Raw genomic sequence first — 17,265 nt, 5'->3', positions numbered from 1 at the left:
TTGCTTGTTGTTTTCTTTATATTTCATATTTCATATTTCGTAATACCTAGCTTAACCTTAAAAGTTACATGTTTTAACACGGAAACTGAAAAGAAATCTCAAATGAAATGAAATTGAGGAACATAATATTTAATGTTTGTCACATGGTTCAACATAAGTGAAATTTACTAATACTTCTTTAGTATTAAGAGTTAAGAATCTTTGCTTAGGGACAGTAAAAAAAATAATATTTTATGGCTTTAAACTAGAAATTCCTCAGATTGGCGGCTTGTGCTTCGCCATGTGTCGATTTAGTTTGAACTTCAGAGTGAACGTCTTGTGGCAAATTGGACACCGCGAGTAGGGTTTATTGTTATCATTCTGGTGTTTGTGTTCGGAGTATAGGGAGCTACCATTGAGGCTCCCATCTATTATATTGAAGTTGCCATCTTCCGCGAATGTTTCTTCCGTCGGCGTGGCTAAAGGTAGGATATTCTCGATCTCTTGCTTACTGACCTTCGCCGGCTTAATGGACGGCGGAGTCTTGTCTGGAGAATGCAGTCTCTTTTTTGGTTTTCTATGTGTGGCCAGCACATGAGCTCCCAGTTGCACAGTATCGTCGAAGGTGTCGCTGCAGAACGCGCACTGTACGACACAAATATCGTTAACGGAATAATCCGGTTCAGGAGAGTCAACGATGGCAGGCGGCTCCAACGCAGAAGCAGATTCTTCTTCGGCAGGAACATCCTCTGTGGTGGCAGAGACACAAAAGTCTTCTTCTTCAGGAGTTGTTGATGCCAGTGGAAGTGGAGATTCCGCAGGAGATAAAGGCTCTGGACTGCCAGTCGTCACTGGAATAATAGGAACCGCTGTAGGTGAAGAGGTCTCCACATCGACCTCCGGTTTGTGCAATAAGTTCAGTTGGTCGGTGCTATCTGTAGTATAAAATATAAATGTTTAGCAATATTGGTAAAAACATGTTTAAAGTTGAAATACCTTCCAAATGCGTTTTTAAATGTCGCTGCATTAAGTTCGTTCTTATGTCTGAAATTATACATACACGTATTTATATATATTAATGTAAAATAGATCAATTAAAATTGTACACTTTACTCACTTTTTCCACAGAAAGTGCACTTAGTCCGCGTGTGAACGGCCTTCTTGTGCGTCTTTAGCGTTTCTTTGGAGCTGCAGAAATAGCCGCACATGGGACATTTGAGATGGCGCTGCAGCTTGTGCCACTTCATGTGAAACTTGATGCGAGACTCCGGGGCACTGGTGAACTTTTTGGCACAGTAGTGGCACTCCCAGTCTTTTAGCAGGTGCATTCGCTGCATGTGTTCCAGGTGCGCCTCCTCGTTGGGCGAATCGTAGGAACAGAGCTTACACGACACAACCGCCTGCGATTCAACAAGGGGCTGTGGCACCGTTGCAGCCGCTTCGTCGTCATCGTCGTAAGTAAATTTGATGATCATGTCTTCCTCCTCCTCCTCCTCCTGAAAATCATCATCGCTGTTAACCAAGGTGTTGGGATCACCACTTGATGGTGAAAACATCCCGTTCAGCTTATTGCTTTCCATCTCCTTAAAATTAGACTCGATAGATGGCTCGAGCTCCTTGGGCTCTGGCGGCAGGAATGTCGTTTTGCTTTGAATTGGAACACGGGCCATGTGCTCTTCCTTGATCGGCACATGCGGTATATCGAAGGCGGCGGAGACGCGTCTGCTGCCATCTTCGTCGCTGATCTCCTCCTCGTCGGATATATCGAGGTAGACAAATCCGCAGAACTTCTCATCCGGTTCGGCTTCGATCTCGCGCTTGATCACCACGCCGTTGTGCTCCCGCTGCAACTCCAGCTCTCCAAACTGCTCCTGGGTCTCGAGGCAACTGCGCTTGAACTTGAGCAGCTTTCGAAATTCAGCGATGCAGCTGATGCACATGTACTGCGGTCTCCCATCATCTCGCGCCACCTAAGTTGACGAGTGTTAGTCACAGGGTTTACAGAAAGGCAGTTTACTTACATGCATTTTCCAAGCGCTCATCTGCTCCAGAATCTCCACCATGTCCGTGGGAGATGTGGCGTCATCCGTGTCGAACAAGGGTTTCACGAGCTCCTGGTCCAAGCCCAGGCCATGTGTGAAATATATGCCGCAGGCTCGACACGGCTCGATGGAGTCCTCCGCGAAGCAGAGATCCGTGTTGAACTCCATAATTTTAAAGCAAATGTGACCTGAGCGAGTGGAAGTTTATTTGTGTTTTTATATTTGGTCAATAGGTGTCGAAATATCGATTACATTTATCGACAAGAAAAGTGGTTTGTTCAAACCGGCGCTTATAATTTATTAAAACAAATCAAAAAATGAACGTCAAAACTTGTTGCTGTTAGGATTGCACAGTTAAAAAGACACTGGAATTTTAATATTAAGCCAAGCTGATTTGTTCTCGTTTGCAAAACTAGCAAAAAATTAATTTTCTATCTAATAATAACATTTAAATCAGGAAGGAATCTCTTTCACCAGGTAACCAATAAAGTTAATTAACAAGCAATTTAATTTAATTAACGAAAAATGGTCACCGGTGGGCGTGTAATCTTTTATCAAACATCGGCGGGTATCGAATCGTAGCACTTTGCGCAGTTCGGTCACACTAGAACCATTGTTTTTATACGAAAAAAAAATTCCATCTCATCCGTAGTACCGTCCACTGGTTTGTTTTTCTGTCCAGCAATTGAAACGGAAGTGGTTAGTGGCCGCCTGGTCTCCAACATCCCGCGGAGCGTGCAATGAACCTCACGGAGCAAAACCCGTACGGGAACGGGCTGCTCTATGCAGCCTTTAACCAAGACCAGGGTACGGTGCTTGTTTACATATAAACTTCATATACTGCGGTGTCCATATACTATAACTTACCTATTGCGTTGCAGGATGCTTTGCCTGTGCGACGGACACAGGATTCCGGGTCTACAACTGTGATCCGCTGAAGGAAAAGGAACGCCAATACTTCCCAGAAGGTACAGATAGGGAGAGCGAAGAAAACCCGGATTTCCCACGGCCTACAAATAAATCTATTGTTTTTCGTAGGTGGCCTGAGCCATGTGGAGATGCTGTTCAGGTGCAATTACCTGGCATTGGTGGGCGGTGGCATCCGGCCACTGTATCCGCCCAATAAGGTTATCGTGTGGGACGACCTAAAGAAGTCGCCGGCCATATCGTTGGACTTCAACCAGCCGGTGCGGGCGGTGCGGCTCCGAAGGGATCGCATCGTCGTTGTGCTGGAGGGTGTGATCAAGGTATTCACCTTCACGCAGCAGCCGCAGCAGCTGCATGTGTTTGAGACGAGCTCCAATCCCAATGGCTTGTGCGTACTGTGCCCACACAGCAACAAGAGCCTTCTCGCATTCCCCGGCCGGCGCACTGGTCACGTTCAGATCGTTGATTTGGCTAACACGGAACGGGCGCCGCTAGAGGTGATCGCCCACGAGGCAGGCATCAGCTGCATTGCCTTGAACCTGCAGGGCACGCGACTGGCCACCGCCGGTGAGAAGGGCACCCTCATCCGAATCTTTGACACGGAGAGCGGCAAGAAGGTATCGGAACTGAGGCGTGGCAGCAACCATGCAAACATCTTCTGCATTAACTTTAACCACCAGTCCACCATGGTGGTGGTGGCCTCCGATCATGGCACCATACACGTCTTCAACCTGGAGGACAACAAGCCCCGCGAGTCCTCGATAATACCCAAGTATTTTTCGAGCCAATGGAGCTTTGTGAAGTTCTCAATACCGCAGGGACCACGATGTGTTTGTGCCTTTGGCGCCGATCCCAATTCGGTTGTGGGTAAGTTCTGAATATATTATGCCATCTTATGGGTATAACCTTATTCCTTTTTAATTTGCACTTTGAAGCCATTTGTGCGGACGGCCATTATTATAAATTCCTATTCAACAACAAGGGCGAATGCAGTCGCGACATCTGTACACAATTCCTCGAGCTGCAGGACGACGAGACCTAGAAAGCCGCTGTGCCCTTGCTGCATCTATATAAAGTTATACATATATATCTCCATGGAAATGTGTTATACAATATTACTTTTAAGCATGCTTTAAATACGAGTTACAAAAGCCAAGTTCACATAAAAAGTAGTTGAAAACCTTAAGACTAGCTGGTGGATCTTCTCTATTGCTTTTTCGATCAATTAGTGCGAATTGGTTGTGGATACCGTGTTCTTCCTAAGAAGTTTAAAGAAAGCAACTGCATTTTACATTAAAATTAAATATTTAACAACATACTGGACATTTACTTAACCATTTTATTTTGGTCACTTTTAAATCTAAGAAAAGTGTTTAAATATATTTTACATATTCAAGTGTGCCAAAGAAATCGCTATTGATCGTCTTAGAAAGGGAATTAAATTATTAAATGCTTTCGATGCGATTTCTATGGCGTTCTTTTGTTTACCAATTCCTATTTTTGAATATGATGTCAATTAGATTTCAAACTTTAGAGAAAAGTTATCCATAGGGTTTCAGAGCAAATCCCTTGAAATAATAATTTAAAATAAAGAAGAGATTCGATCCCCCCATTGCACCATTAAGAAAGTGAGATCATTTAATAAGTATGTAAATCTATGTAGTTAAGTTTATTTCTCAGAAATATCACGGGAATGTTAAGCACGTGTACAGATCTTTGACACAGGATGATGACACAGGCGACATGGGCATGGACGACTCACAGTCCAGCTCCAGATGCTCACAGATGCGTGGTATTGCTCTCCTCAAAGGCCGGATTGGCCATACCAACTCCCGCTGTCCTTCCGTTCGGCGGCCGTGGCGCAAAGTCGCTCTGCTGCAGATGTATGATCTTTGCCTGCTGCTGTGAGGTGATGGGCACATGGAAGCTCTGCATCCCATCCACATTGATAGCATTGCCAGAATATTGCGATTCGTCCTTGACGGGCAATCTATTGCTGGGCTGCTTGCGCAATAGATTCATGTCGGATTTCTTGGAGAAGTGTGCCTCGATTTCCTAATGGAAAAAAGAAAATGAAGTTAATTTAGTTTATTGATTTACTTATGATATCTATAATTTACTTACACCCAGAGTGCGTCCCTCCGTTTCTGGAAGGGTGAAGTACAGGACAATGGTTCCGACAAATGCCACGGATGCGTAGAAGGCAAAGGTTCCGGGCAGAGTTAGTGCACTCAGCATAAGCAGGAAGAGCTTGTTGGCCAAGAAGCCAAATATATAGCCCACTCCTCCAGCAAAGCCCGAGGCAGTGTTTCGTATCTCGGCCGGAAAGACCTCGCCAATCAATATCCAGGGAAGCATTCGGATGCCCAGATGCGAGAAGAAGGCGGAAAGCAGCAGGAGGATGAGTGGCACCCAAACCAGATAGTTGTGCTCCTGCTTAGGCACCACCAAAAGGATATCCTCCGCAATCGGAGGCTTTGTCGTCGTTGATACTCCTGGTGTTGCTGATGAACTGGGCACCGCACTGCTACTAGACTCTGGCCACATAGTGGTGTCCACTTGTGCTTCGGTGGTCATTGTCTCATCCACTTCTCTTCTACTCCGGTTATAGGGTTCCGATGGAAACATTGTAGTTGTCTCCAAGTCCGGAAATTGTGTAGTAAACTGGTCCGCTTCCTCCCTTATGGCTTTCTTTTCGGTCTCAAAGATTTTTGAGATATTTGCCTGCGAGAGAATCGCCTCCTGAGGAACAAGGGATGAGGCATTGACCACCACATTGTTGACCGTAAACCCGGGAACTTCATTTAGGAAATGAGCATAGGTGGCTGTGCCGAAGAAGCACAGGCCAGTGCCCACAGTGGAAACCAAAACCAAGGGTCTTTTTCCGGTAAAATGGATGAGTATCACACCCAAAATGGTGGCCAGCATCTCGGCTACTCCCAGCAGGATGGTGGCGTGGTACTTGTTCATCGGAGCCTTGAGAGTGTGGAATATCTGAACAGCATACGTTTGCAGCGGCGTCTTGCCGGAAAAGTGGCCCGTGAAGAAGGTGAAGGAGACCAGGAGGAAGGGCACCAGGAAGCTTCGCTTGCGCCACATCCTCAGGCGCTGACTCAACGTTCGCCGCTGTCCCGGCAACGGAATACCGTCCGCTGTCAGTTCGATGGCCTTCTGGGTGATAAGTTCATCATAGAGCTGATTGAACTCCGCCTCGATCTTGTGCTCCGGCACCCAGCCGCGCAGCCATTGCAGGGACTTGACCGCCTCCCGGAAACGCTGCTCTCGTATCAGCCAAACCGGACTCTCTGGCACAAAGCACAGCATCACAATGGTGATCACCGGAAAGGCCGAACTTACGGCTGCAACACTTCGCCAGTCCATCAGGGAACCCAGAATGAATTGGATAAAGACACCGGTGATGACACAGGTGGTTCCCAAAGCTGACAAAATGCCACGATACTTGGGCTCTGTGATCTCGGCCACATAGGTAAGCACCTGAAGAATAGCAAGAGTAGTCGTTAGTAGTCATTACCAGAGGAATTAACCCTACCCAGGCACCTTAAACTCAAGAATTATTATATCAATAAATACCTTGAAAAGTTATTTGAATTGTTCAGCTCACAAAAAAGGGGAGATTATATTATATGTACGTAATTTCAATTTCAAATTATAGCTGCCTTTCCTATAGCCAAATGAAACGAAACCCCTCAAATACCAGAGGGTTAATAAACGTATCTAAAACTACCATCAACTTGTGCCTACGTCAAGTGACAAGCGGCAACTAGAGTTCTCAAGGAGCTGGCCAAGGCCAGAAAAAAACTATACTTGAAAGCAAACTAACTGACGATGTGGTTTAAGCCATTGTTGCAAAAGGAATTTGTGGGTCAGCTGTGGAAGCGATCGTGAGGGGTAATCACAAATTGACATAAAAACACTCGGATTGAATCTACAATAGTTGAGTTAATGGTCATATGTTCATACGTGATGACCTTCTCAGATCGTATTGATAGAATTTGAGCTTAAGAGAAGATGAGGAATCTGGAACTTTTGTTTAGTATGTAATCTGACAACTAAGACTTTTTTTAAATGTAAACAAACAAAAATACTAAAATGTATAAAATAATAGTTTGTTTCTTAATTTAACTTATTCCTAATTGACAGTTGTAATATATCACACTCTATATATTTTAATACCCTAGCAGGTTATTCAAATTTTAGTCATGAAGGAGTCATTTCCGACATATTCTTGATCAGCATCAACAGCAGCATCTTTCTAGCCATTTTTGAGAGATTTTTTCGAAATTTTATCGTTAAAATGTTCAAAAATTGTATTTGTTTAGATTGTAAAGATTTATTAACCTAACAAAAACTAACACAGGACCACTGTCCGAATTTAAATGAATGCCTTTTTGGCTTAGTTATGTGTTCTTGACACTTTGATTTAATATAGATTCAAATATTTTAAGATTAGTTATAATTGATTTTCGATTTGATTGTATAATTAACTGCAAGGTTGTATAAATTTCGGCGTGTCGAATTTAGCTTTCTTTCTAAACTAAAACCGTTTACATTGAAATTATTAAATAAATGTATTTTGTTTTCACAAGATTAAAAACAGTTCTCGCTTTAAAAATAAAAATGAGATTCTTCAGTTTTCAATTATTAATATAATATTTATGTTGAAATAACATATGTATATATATGTAAAACAAAAATCTTTTAAATTTTAGATTCATTATTATTTTCTGGCACATCAAGATTTCGTTTCCCTCCCCCTTTTAACTCGTAGAGCTGCTGGCCAGGCTTAAGCCTCTTGTCGAATATACAGGTGATAAATCGCTTTTTGGTTGTGGTAAGAACTCCACAGCCAAACTTTGTAACCTTGGAGTTAATCATGTTGGCGAACGCCAGAACCTCCGGATTCAGACCGGTCAAGCTCGGGAAGTTAGAAACGTCGCCGTGTTGCATCTTGGACGCTTGCTCGAACCAGCTCCTGAAGAAGCCGATTACGTTTATATTAGGCTGAGCATCCAGGAAGCGAAAGTCGGAGGACTCGCCCACCTCCCTATAACGCATCGTGTTTGCACAAAGTCCGACGGGGTAATCGTTGCACTGGTTGTTAACCCGCATCGCCATAGTGGCAAGTTCTTTGTCCCACGTCACCTCGGGCATTTCCTTTCCCTGCGGCAGCTGGGTCTTTCCGTTCACTACTTGGGCCCGAAGTTTGTTAAGAACCTTCACAATCTTCCTCATGCAATAGTTTATATCCAAGCCCTCGTGCCGGGGGCCACATTGGGTACTCCACTAAAACGAGTGGGTCGAATTTATGAATTTATGACCAAGCTATTTGAATCTTCGTTTGATTTTTTACAAAATCCTGATGAAAATTCATTAACATAAAGATTGTTTTATTTTCTAGTTTGGGCTTTAATGTCAATGTCAAGAATCTTTAGTTCGGTGCAAATATCTACTTACAAACATTTTCCCACAGGTTACATGCTTTTGACCCGCAGGGCAAAGATTTGCTATGCAGTAGTCTTTCGGCTTGCAAGTGTAATATTTCATATTAAATAATTTTAAAAATTCAGAGAGTCGTTATGAAAATCCCACCTTGACTGGCTCGGCATAAGTATTTTTCGGTTCGTATTTTGGCCATCGAGTTCGATAGACAACCTTACCATCTATCAGTACACAAACAAACAGTAAAAGCATTAAAATCCACAAAAGTTTCATTTTTCGAATGGTATAAAACATTTAATGAAACAATACAGCGAAACTGCAATGCTTTATATAATAATTAAAAACTTAATGGAACTTTGACTGGGTAATTGCAATTTATATGCTTTAAATAACCAATAAAAACATAATTGAGAGGAATTTCAACTATTGGTATGATTTTTACACCCGTGCAGGGTATTATAATTTCAAAATCAAATATATTCTTGATCAGAATAAACAGCGGATTCGATCTAGCCAAGTCCGGTTGAAAATTAAATTTTTGAAATTTTGGTCAAAATTTCAAAATTTGAAAAGGGGTTACATCATTAAAATTGTCAAAATTTGATAAAAAATGGAAACTTTTAAATCTTAAAACCAAGTATGCAGATTTGTTAGCCCTATAAAAACTAGCACAGAACAGCGTTCCGAATTGAAATTAATGCATTTTTGGCTCATTTATGATGTTTGAAAAACACTAATTATTTACACAAATTGCCTGTTTTTATACCTTTTTTCAGGGTATTTTAATTTTTGTCAACATTTTTTACCAGCATCAACAAACGCAATATGCAGATTTGTTAGCGGTTTAAAATGTAGCACAGAAAAGCTTTCCAAATTAATGTTGGTGCAATTTTAGCCTATTTATTACTATTTTAACTGCAAGGGTATACAAACTTTCGCAAACAACGCCTTCTTCTTTTTTCTTAATCGTTCTGCCTTGTTTATAAGTGTGATGTAAAAAACTAGCCTTAAAGATTTTTATCTTCTGTAATTTAACCTAATTACGTAAATAGTAAATTCTGATTGTATTCAGTTTTGTTTCCCTTTTTTCCCTTTTCATTTCAAGACAATTACAAAGATCTGTGTAGATATAAAACCTCTAAATGATATTGTGGCTAATAGGTGAGAACTCGGTACTTTTTACACTTAAGTAATCTCTGGCTTCTGTTACTTTAATATTTTGATGGGCAATCTTTTTATTGTCATGTTTTCCCGGATATTTGGTTTGCATAATTTTGCGGTTTCAACAGCTTAGCTTTGAGAAATTCACAACTCCGTGGGGAAATGTGAAAAGTCCCCATTTCTGAGGAATTATGCAAATTAATAGATAAATAAAACAGGCAACGGGAGAATGGATTTTAAGAGGTGGCAGTTCACAGGTGCCCCAAGTGTTAGGTTAGATAAGGGTTTGACTATATATTTCAGAGCTATTAAGCAGTGTGGCTTGGGATTCACTTACCGGCGCCTCCATCAATCCGCCACCAAGTCCAGCCAAGCACAAAGCCGCATACAGGTGTTCCGTGCGCGTCGAGAAGTGAAACATCAGCCAGGCGGCCAGTATCGGAAGATTGACAAACTGCGGATACAGACAGGGGAAGAGCAGAGTTTGGATCAGCACCATCGGATGAGCATAATTGCATAACCATAACCCTCCCACAAAGTCACGCAGCGCTCGTTTCCAGCTCAGTGTGTCAGTGTTCCAAGTAATCGGAGGAGCGCCTGATGAGCCGCAGATGATTGCGGCTAAGTGGCCTTATGATCATCATTTCAGGTGTGTGCCAAAAAAAAAATTACACCTTTGCATGCGGTGGCAATTGCTCAATTTTAGCTTGCCCTTTGTTATTAACAAATACAAACTCCTATTTAAAGGCTATGCTGTTTTACTATTGCACTATTTATTAAACCCACCTGCATGGCTCTCCGTTTGCCCAATGGCTGAGTGAGTAGGCCGGAGAACAGACAACCCAGTGGGACACAAATAAGGTTAATTGAACCTAGAGGTAAATTAGTGGGTTAATTATACATTATATTGATAATTTGAAGTGCTGGAAACGTACTAAACCAAGAGATCTCATCCTTGTTGAGGACTATGTCGCCACTGGTCTCACTGCGTCCCTCGCCGCCCTGAATGGCGGGAATCACAATTGTGGGGAACCCTAAGGTCATGCCATATCCTGAACAAAGCACATTGAATTTGTATATTAAGTATTAACAAGAATAATATAAAGCTTAAATCGTATCTTTCAAAGGAGAATGAAGTCTTATACACTTAATTCACTTTACTTGATACAAAACAAACGAGTTTTATAGTGTCATACAACTCTCTAAAAAACACGTTTCAAATTAAAAGCTAAATCGCACACAATAAATTATTGAGTTAATTAACTAATTAACTAATATTCATAATATTTTTTAAATTCTGTTTAAAAGCAGGTGTGGCTTTTTCTTAACAAGCAATTTAAATTAGTGATGACAATTTAAATAAAATTCTCTCAACTAGGTGATGGCTTAAAAAAAACAATAAACTTTAAAATAAATACATTGTTTACTTCTGGCAACTCACTGACTTTAATTATGATTAATTTGCACCGCTTTTTTCAGATTTTTTTGTATGATTTACGATTTAAAAATCAATAGTTTCGTGAATTCATTTCCCCTGTGAAAAAATACATGTAGCTGGAATATGTTTTGTTGTTATTTACCGAATAGCAATATGTTCTTAATACTAACAGCTATGAACTGTGGGAGGGCGCGTCTAAAGTTGCTGACTTCCACATCGTTGGATGCAGTGCGTCCGCCGCTGCCGTTTTGCATGAACAATGGCCGATCGTTCAGCGCGCTGTAACGGAAATGGGGAAAATTGTATTTGTTTGTTTGGCATTCGATTAATTTTAGTTAACAATTAAGCTATTGTCTGTAGTAAGTGGGAAAAAATGCAGGCAGCAGTTACTTTACCCATTTTTCTCAGCTGTGGCGGCTGCTGTGGCAGCCTTGCCATTGGACATCGCGGCGTATACTTGATGGGCGACGTATACGTAATGCGCCCTTCTGTTTGCTCAAGCGTCTGCTTGTTTGCCTTTGATTTTATTATTGTTTTTAAGTCTCGGGGTTTTGGGTGATTTTGCCTGCGTATTGATTTTCACTCAGTTAAGCATCATTTGGTGAGCATTATTGATCATTATCGTTACTTATCGATACGCGTTCGGCACTGAGTGCTAAGTGGCAAAAGCCTTTCGAAATCACACACACACAAAAACGAAGAAAATACATTATAATTGGACATTAATAGCTCTTCTTGTTTGGCTGCTTTCTTTCTTTAGGGCTTTGGTTTTTGGTTTTTGGTTTTTGGCTTTCGGCTCGTTTATTATGCGATTGGGAGTGCTGAAGTTTTTGACACAATTAAAATATTACGTGTTTATATGTGAGAAAGCATTGGAAATCATTTCTTTTTGTACTTAAGAGCTTTTAAATTTAATTGAAATGAATGTAACTTTGTTGAAATAAATATAATTAGAAGCTTAAAAAATTAAAAAATCAATGAAGTCTATTTAAAACAATACCGATAGTGCAACATATTTTGCTTTATTTCAAACTGATTTAATATGCAGATTATTAGTTAAGTCACAATGATGGCCAATAATTTTGCATTTTTGCCGAGTCTCACGTGATAAGCTTTGGGAGAAATCTTTGAACACGTATTAAAAAGAAATACATATTAAAAAGGAGATTTATGAATGCATTTTATGCATATGAGCAAAGTAAGCCAACAAATCTCGAGGCTGTCACAAAAAAATGAAGAGAAAAAGAAAAAGGAAAAGCCTTGAGCTGGGAAACCAGTTCATCACAGGTGCATAGGGTTAGGCGATGGAGTGGAATGGTACGATATCTATGAGATGCGTAATAAATCGCCTTGCGGTCACGGGATCCACAAACTGGTTTTAACTGATTTTCACGATGAACCCAAAAAAACCGATACTCCAACCGAAAACGAAAGACCGATCCCAGCGGGCGCACCTCAACTGAATCTGGCTAAGTGGATTCCCGGTGGTTCCACCATTCCGAGAATTTTGGCACGTATTTTAACCTCTTTTCTCGTTTGTTTTTGTGTTTACTCTGATAGCAGTATTTACTAGGCCATAAAGAAGGCACATTTCAACTTCCTTGATTCAATTTCAAAAAGTGAGATAAAATTTAAGAATGCAAGAGTTAATTTTCAAAAGCTTATCTTTAGGTAATGAATATATTTAAACATATTCTTATAAATAAAAATATTTCTATGTCATTTTAATAATGAAAGGCTTTACATTACGAGAATTATTATAAACATTGTTAGAGTTTTGGTTTAAATTGCCTGCTCGACTCAGTAAATAGGTAATAATACGATTTCCACAATTTAAAATATAACAACTTAACCGATTTCTTTTATTATATATATTGGAATTTTATTTATTGTTTAAAAACACTCGTATCATTCTGGCAAATGGTATATTTATACGTTTTTTTTTTTTTTTTTGTATTTTTAATTTAAACTCAAATATCTTTTTCGCTGAAAGGTTGCACAATGCACACACTCGCTCCCTGAAACGGGCTTAATAAAGCCAAATGTTGACTTTTGACCAACAAATCCAACTTCTAACTTCATTTACATAAAAGGGTCGCTGTCTGGGGATATGCAACGGAGTGGCGTGCCACGGAAAAACCCGTCGTTGAAGTTGAGAACACTGCACTCAATCGATGTCGTGTATAATACACGCATATAGGACGTTTATTAAGGGATTTAAGGCTTAATCGGTTTGTTGAACTTTCGCCTTTTATTTTTGGTGAAATTTTGAACAGGTTTCACCGACTCCTGCCGCCCGCCACAGACCGTGAACTGTGCAAGCGTCGAACTTTAACTAATTTTATGGTTAATATTAAATGGGTTTTGTATAATTTTCGTATTTTTATTCCGCGACAAGTCTACGCTTTGGGGCAACAAACACCTCAGAGCGTGTCGCGCGGTCAAAACAAACTGAAACCGAAGCCAAAGTTAAGCGCGCGATTCTCTTTCCCGTTACAACAAAAGCGGCTCGGCAAGCTTTCCATTAAGCTAAGCTTACAAATCGAAGCGCAGCAAAAATAAAAATAAAAAAAACAGCAGCAGTAGCAGAGACAAAAAATTAAACAAAAAGCTCAACTGGCATTTGTGTCAATGTGGAATGTAGGAAATTTGGTAACAAAAAAAAAAAATAAATAACAAAGCAAAACCCTCCTAAAATAAATTCATTGAGCGAGAGAACAATTAAACGGACGAAAAACCTGTTTACTTGTCTATTTACCTCATCAATGCCCGGCTACTACTAAATCTGCCCACTAAAGCCGCTAGCCAGAGCTATATGCTTTCTGGATCTTTATGGGTATCGCTATGTGTCGCCAGCACCTCGAGCATTCCTTCAGATTCAGGTTCCGCACTCGAAGTGAACACAACGTACGTATTTGATTAAAATGCAAGTAGGAAAAGGTAAATTCTCGTAATAACGACAGTTGCATAAACCCGTCACACATGAATAGAACGGAACGCAAAGTGGGTCCCCAGTCTCTTTGATCACTGAAATAGTACAGAAAAGCTACTTAAGTTCACTTAAACTCGAATGAATAGCACTTGACACTTTCTCCAAGTGAGGTATTCTATTTCAGTTTAAAATAAACTCATCGGTCATTTTATTATTTATTTACGGTTGCAAAAGCTTGTAGTTTAAATAAATACCAGAACACGAGAGTAAACAATTATTTAAGCTGAGTACTCCACCAACAAAAAATTAGAAATTCCTGAAATATCTACAACAAATTTTAAAAACATCATTATTTTCACAAAGTATGTCATTAAAAATAAAAAAATAAATTTATTTAAATAACTATTGAGCAAATCAGCATTAAATTCTACAAAACCGTCATCTCCCAAAATTTTTAATGTATTTGCTGTCTGCTCCAGATAATTGGAATAAACTTCACTGGGACGCGTTCAAGCATTACTGTTAGTCACACATGGGTGTTATTAGCCAATTTATTTGGAAAAAAGCTGCGCTAATATAACTTCAAAGGTGTAAGCTTATTGTAGGTAGAAAAATTTTTACCCTATGCAAGGAATTGAAAAATTTAGTATACATATTAAACATTTAACATTATTCATGTACGTGAAAAGCGCCAGAAATATTACGAATGGGCTTATATTGTATATATTGATAACTCTTTTTAACACGTAAATTGGCTTCAAATAAACAAACCTAATATGATCCCAATATACCCTCAAACCTTAAATACCTTATACTAGGTACTAAAAGGTACTTTGTTTGCTTGTGCCATTTGCTTATTATTTGTACATGGGCGTGAAAATATAATTACAAAGTCAATTGTGAAAACAAGCGCAATTTTCGCTCAGTGGCAATGAACTTCTAACGTAATCGGGAAAGATAAGCTGCATGCTGAAAGAGGCTGGGGTCGGAATCGAGTCCAAATTGCGATAGGAGCGTGTCTGCATCGATCTCGAGCCCCCATGCCCCAACCCGCTATGAGTTGATGTTGGTGTCGGGATAATTGCATTTTAATGTGAGCTGCGTTTCGCATTTCATTTGGAAAAGTGTTTAGAAACTGGTTTCAAAGCTTTAGCTTCCCTTTTCTAAACAATTTCCGAGCGCTTCGCATTTTTCGAAGGTCGTGGGAGGCTCTAAACGAGGAAAATGCCTGTGCAACGATTAAAATTAAATCGTTTTCTTTTTGTGCGCTCTCCGCTCCTACACGTGATCTACACGTCGGCTGTGATTTATGTTACTTTTCGGTGTAGCCCGGATTCGCACAATAGGCACTGTGGCTATTTTTGATTTTAATTGTTGTTCGTCGCTCACAATTAACGGAAATGAGAAATTTAAACAGTTTAAGGCATCAGCTGATTATATAAGACGTCACTACATCACGCACTGGGTCAATAAATGCCATTTTAATCACTGAGATTCCGAATTCCATATATTTAATAAAACTGTCCTCTTACATTGCTGGTACTTGCCGACTAATATTTCGGCGTAAGCGAGCTTCTGCCATTATTGGTTAATCCTTGTTTTTAATACGCCTTATCCACTATCCATGCGTGTGTCTTGAGAAGCAAAAACTTACTGATATTTTCGCCCAATAATTTTCTAATGAACCATCCAATAAAAAAAACCCGAATGGCTGCCTATAAGTTGTTGTCTAACAAATTAGCAAATTATTGTTAATTAATTGTTCCAACAGGTTCGCCCATGCAAACGAGTGGTGAGAGGTATTGAGCTGGCGGTGCTTGGTACAGACAACGGATTTTCTAAAATTATTTTACGTTTTTTTTAAATATACATAATTAGAGCGTTTAGTTTAATTTTTAAGCTTTTAAAATACATCTGCTTTAAAAAACCGTTTTCAGTGCTGCCACACTATTCGAGGTTATTTTGTAATCACACTGGTCAAGCAACTCGGTCTGGCAACTCCAATTTTGTATTTAGTGGTCACACTGGTTCTTATGTTCCGGTTCTTGCCGCGTTTTCGTAAGTTTTTATTAAAAATCGTTTCTAATTGAAATAACAAATTCCTTTTGATCAGGACAACTATTTATAATGACTGGAGGAACTCCACCCAAGCGCTCTTCTTTGTGGATTGGCACCCACAGCGGCACTTTCCACTGCGATGAGGTCGTTGCATGCTTCATGCTGAAGAAGCTGCCAGAGTACGAACATGCGGAAATTTTCAGGAGCCGGGACGACAAGGCACTGCGGGAAAAGTGCGACATCATTGTGGACGTAGGCGGCGAGTATGATCATGCCAAGAAGTGGTACGATCATCACCAGAAATCCTTTACAGAAACCTTCAAGAGCATTTGTCCCGAAGTCAGCGAAGAGTTCAATGTGATCAGGTGAGTTCTTGGGGAGTTTGTTCCACGGAACCTTATCTAACTGTTTACTAAATCCCCACCAGGCTAAGCAGCGCTGGCTTAATATACAGTCACTATGGCGAACGAATCATCCAGAGCATCTTGCAGCAGGAAAAGGGCATCCAACTCTCACCAGAGAACCTAAAGTTGGCCTTCACACAGATCTACCGGAATTTTATCAGCGAACTGGATGCCATTGACAACGGAGTACCCATGTTCGAAGGCGGGGAACCTGTATACAAAGTGTCCACTCATCTATCCGCTCGTATTGGAAAACTGAATCCCTCCTGGCAGGAGGTCGGCGTGGACATTGACCAGCGATTCCAAAAGGCAATGGAAATTGCTGGACGAGAGTTCGTCGAAAACGTTCTGGAGGTTGTCTGCTCGTGGATTGCGGCCAGGGATCATGTCCGAGCGGCTCTGGAAGGAGCAAAAAACGTTTATCCCACTGGCGAGATTCTCGTACTGAAGACCTTCTGCCCCTGGAAGGCTCATCTGGCCGACCTAGAGAAGGAATACAATGTGGAGGGAGTGCCCAAACTTGTCATATTTAACGACGGCACAGGCTATCGAGTGGCCGGAGTGCCCGTAACACCCAGTAGCTTCCTGGGACGCAAGTTTCTGCCCACGCCGTGGCGAGGATTGAGGGATGATGATCTTAGTGAGAAGACAGGCATCAAAGATCTCGTGTTCGTTCATCACAATGGCTTTATCGGCGGCGCTAAAAATGAAGAGGCCGCCATGGCGATGGCCATAAAGTCAATCGAGTGGTCGGAGGAGCAATAACTCCAGTTTTGTACCTCAAATTAATTGTATTAAGCGAAAAAATGTTTTAAAATAAATAAAGCCTCATTTCTCTTTTCTGAACGATGGATGCAACTGACA

General features: G+C 40.7%; 5 protein-coding genes across 16 annotated transcripts; 2 read left to right on the top strand and 3 right to left on the bottom strand.

The window, feature by feature from the left end:
• On the bottom strand, positions 1-2,471 carry E(var)3-9 (Enhancer of variegation 3-9). The gene is made up of 4 exons (XM_020955498.2): positions 2,001-2,471; positions 1,097-1,949; positions 976-1,023; positions 1-914 (listed from the first exon to the last, which is right to left on the bottom strand). The coding sequence occupies exons 1-4, from the start codon at positions 2,187-2,189 to the stop codon at positions 256-258; spliced, it is 1,749 nt and encodes a 582-aa protein (XP_020811157.2). The 5' UTR covers positions 2,190-2,471; the 3' UTR covers positions 1-255.
• Positions 2,472-2,574: 103 nt separating this feature from the next.
• On the top strand, positions 2,575-4,576 carry LOC110186609 (WD repeat domain phosphoinositide-interacting protein 3). The gene is made up of 4 exons (XM_020955841.2): positions 2,575-2,828; positions 2,903-2,989; positions 3,060-3,815; positions 3,884-4,576. The coding sequence occupies exons 1-4, from the start codon at positions 2,762-2,764 to the stop codon at positions 3,988-3,990; spliced, it is 1,017 nt and encodes a 338-aa protein (XP_020811500.1). The 5' UTR covers positions 2,575-2,761; the 3' UTR covers positions 3,991-4,576.
• Positions 4,577-4,585: 9 nt separating this feature from the next.
• On the bottom strand, positions 4,586-15,594 carry LOC110186334 (facilitated trehalose transporter Tret1). Of its 12 annotated transcripts, none has more exons than XM_086840491.1 (8): positions 13,315-13,507; positions 11,403-11,677; positions 11,150-11,286; positions 10,505-10,621; positions 10,356-10,441; positions 9,907-10,023; positions 5,073-6,443; positions 4,586-5,003 (listed from the first exon to the last, which is right to left on the bottom strand). In XM_086840491.1, the coding sequence occupies exons 2-8, from the start codon at positions 11,450-11,452 to the stop codon at positions 4,728-4,730; spliced, it is 2,154 nt and encodes a 717-aa protein (XP_086696617.1). In that variant the 5' UTR covers positions 11,453-11,677; positions 13,315-13,507; the 3' UTR covers positions 4,586-4,727. The 12 variants fall into 12 exon arrangements, with proteins under 12 accessions (XP_086696617.1, XP_020811140.2, XP_020811139.2 ...); XM_020955481.2 differs by having other exon boundaries at positions 11,403-11,572; positions 13,315-13,466; XM_020955480.2 differs by having other exon boundaries at positions 13,094-13,464.
• On the bottom strand, positions 7,596-8,714 carry LOC110186337 (tabinhibitin 3). Its single transcript, XM_020955484.2, has 3 exons — positions 8,559-8,714; positions 8,424-8,492; positions 7,596-8,252 (listed from the first exon to the last, which is right to left on the bottom strand). The coding sequence occupies exons 1-3, from the start codon at positions 8,700-8,702 to the stop codon at positions 7,668-7,670; spliced, it is 798 nt and encodes a 265-aa protein (XP_020811143.2). The 5' UTR covers positions 8,703-8,714; the 3' UTR covers positions 7,596-7,667.
• Positions 13,473-17,247, top strand: LOC110186336 (MYG1 protein C27H6.8). Its single transcript, XM_086840501.1, has 4 exons — positions 13,473-13,914; positions 15,877-15,997; positions 16,053-16,362; positions 16,425-17,247. Exons 1-4 carry the CDS (start codon positions 13,840-13,842, stop codon positions 17,164-17,166), a joined length of 1,248 nt encoding a protein of 415 aa, XP_086696627.1. The 5' UTR covers positions 13,473-13,839; the 3' UTR covers positions 17,167-17,247.
• Positions 17,248-17,265: the final 18 nt, after the last annotated feature.

This window comes from Drosophila serrata, unplaced genomic scaffold, assembly GCF_035046125.1.
Source record: "Drosophila serrata isolate PLE 108 unplaced genomic scaffold, ASM3504612v1 contig_382, whole genome shotgun sequence".
Classification (NCBI taxonomy): domain Eukaryota; kingdom Metazoa; phylum Arthropoda; class Insecta; order Diptera; family Drosophilidae; genus Drosophila; species Drosophila serrata.
The sequence above is the reverse complement of the archived record's forward strand: the minus strand, read 5'-3'. Positions and strand labels throughout refer to the sequence as shown.

Excerpts from the sequence above, each read along its gene's own strand:
- LOC110186609 (XM_020955841.2), top strand. The coding sequence starts at position 2,762 with ATGAACCTCACGGAGCAAAACCCGTACGGGAACGGGCTGCTCTATGCA. Across the intron at positions 2,829-2,902 it reads AGCCTTTAACCAAGACCAGG|GATGCTTTGCCTGTGCGACG; the intron begins GTACGGTGCTTG and ends ATTGCGTTGCAG. Across the intron at positions 3,816-3,883 it reads CGATCCCAATTCGGTTGTGG|CCATTTGTGCGGACGGCCAT; the intron begins GTAAGTTCTGAA and ends TGCACTTTGAAG.
- LOC110186337 (XM_020955484.2), bottom strand. The coding sequence starts at position 8,702 with ATGTTTTATACCATTCGAAAAATGAAACTTTTGTGGATTTTAATGCTT. Across the intron at positions 8,493-8,558 it reads CTTATGCCGAGCCAGTCAAG|CCGAAAGACTACTGCATAGC; the intron begins GTGGGATTTTCA and ends TACACTTGCAAG. Across the intron at positions 8,253-8,423 it reads TAACCTGTGGGAAAATGTTT|TGGAGTACCCAATGTGGCCC; the intron begins GTAAGTAGATAT and ends CACTCGTTTTAG.
- LOC110186336 (XM_086840501.1), top strand. The coding sequence starts at position 13,840 with ATGGGTATCGCTATGTGTCGCCAGCACCTCGAGCATTCCTTCAGATTC. Across the intron at positions 13,915-15,876 it reads GCACTCGAAGTGAACACAAC|TGCTGCCACACTATTCGAGG; the intron begins GTACGTATTTGA and ends AACCGTTTTCAG. Across the intron at positions 16,363-16,424 it reads GAAGAGTTCAATGTGATCAG|GCTAAGCAGCGCTGGCTTAA; the intron begins GTGAGTTCTTGG and ends AATCCCCACCAG.
- LOC110186334 (XM_020955482.2), bottom strand. The coding sequence starts at position 15,521 with ATGGCAGAAGCTCGCTTACGCCGAAATATTAGTCGGCAAGTACCAGCA. Across the intron at positions 10,622-11,149 it reads TAAGAACATATTGCTATTCG|GATATGGCATGACCTTAGGG; the intron begins GTAAATAACAAC and ends TGCTTTGTTCAG. Across the intron at positions 10,024-10,355 it reads GCAAACGGAGAGCCATGCAG|TTTGTCAATCTTCCGATACT; the intron begins GTGGGTTTAATA and ends CTGTATCCGCAG.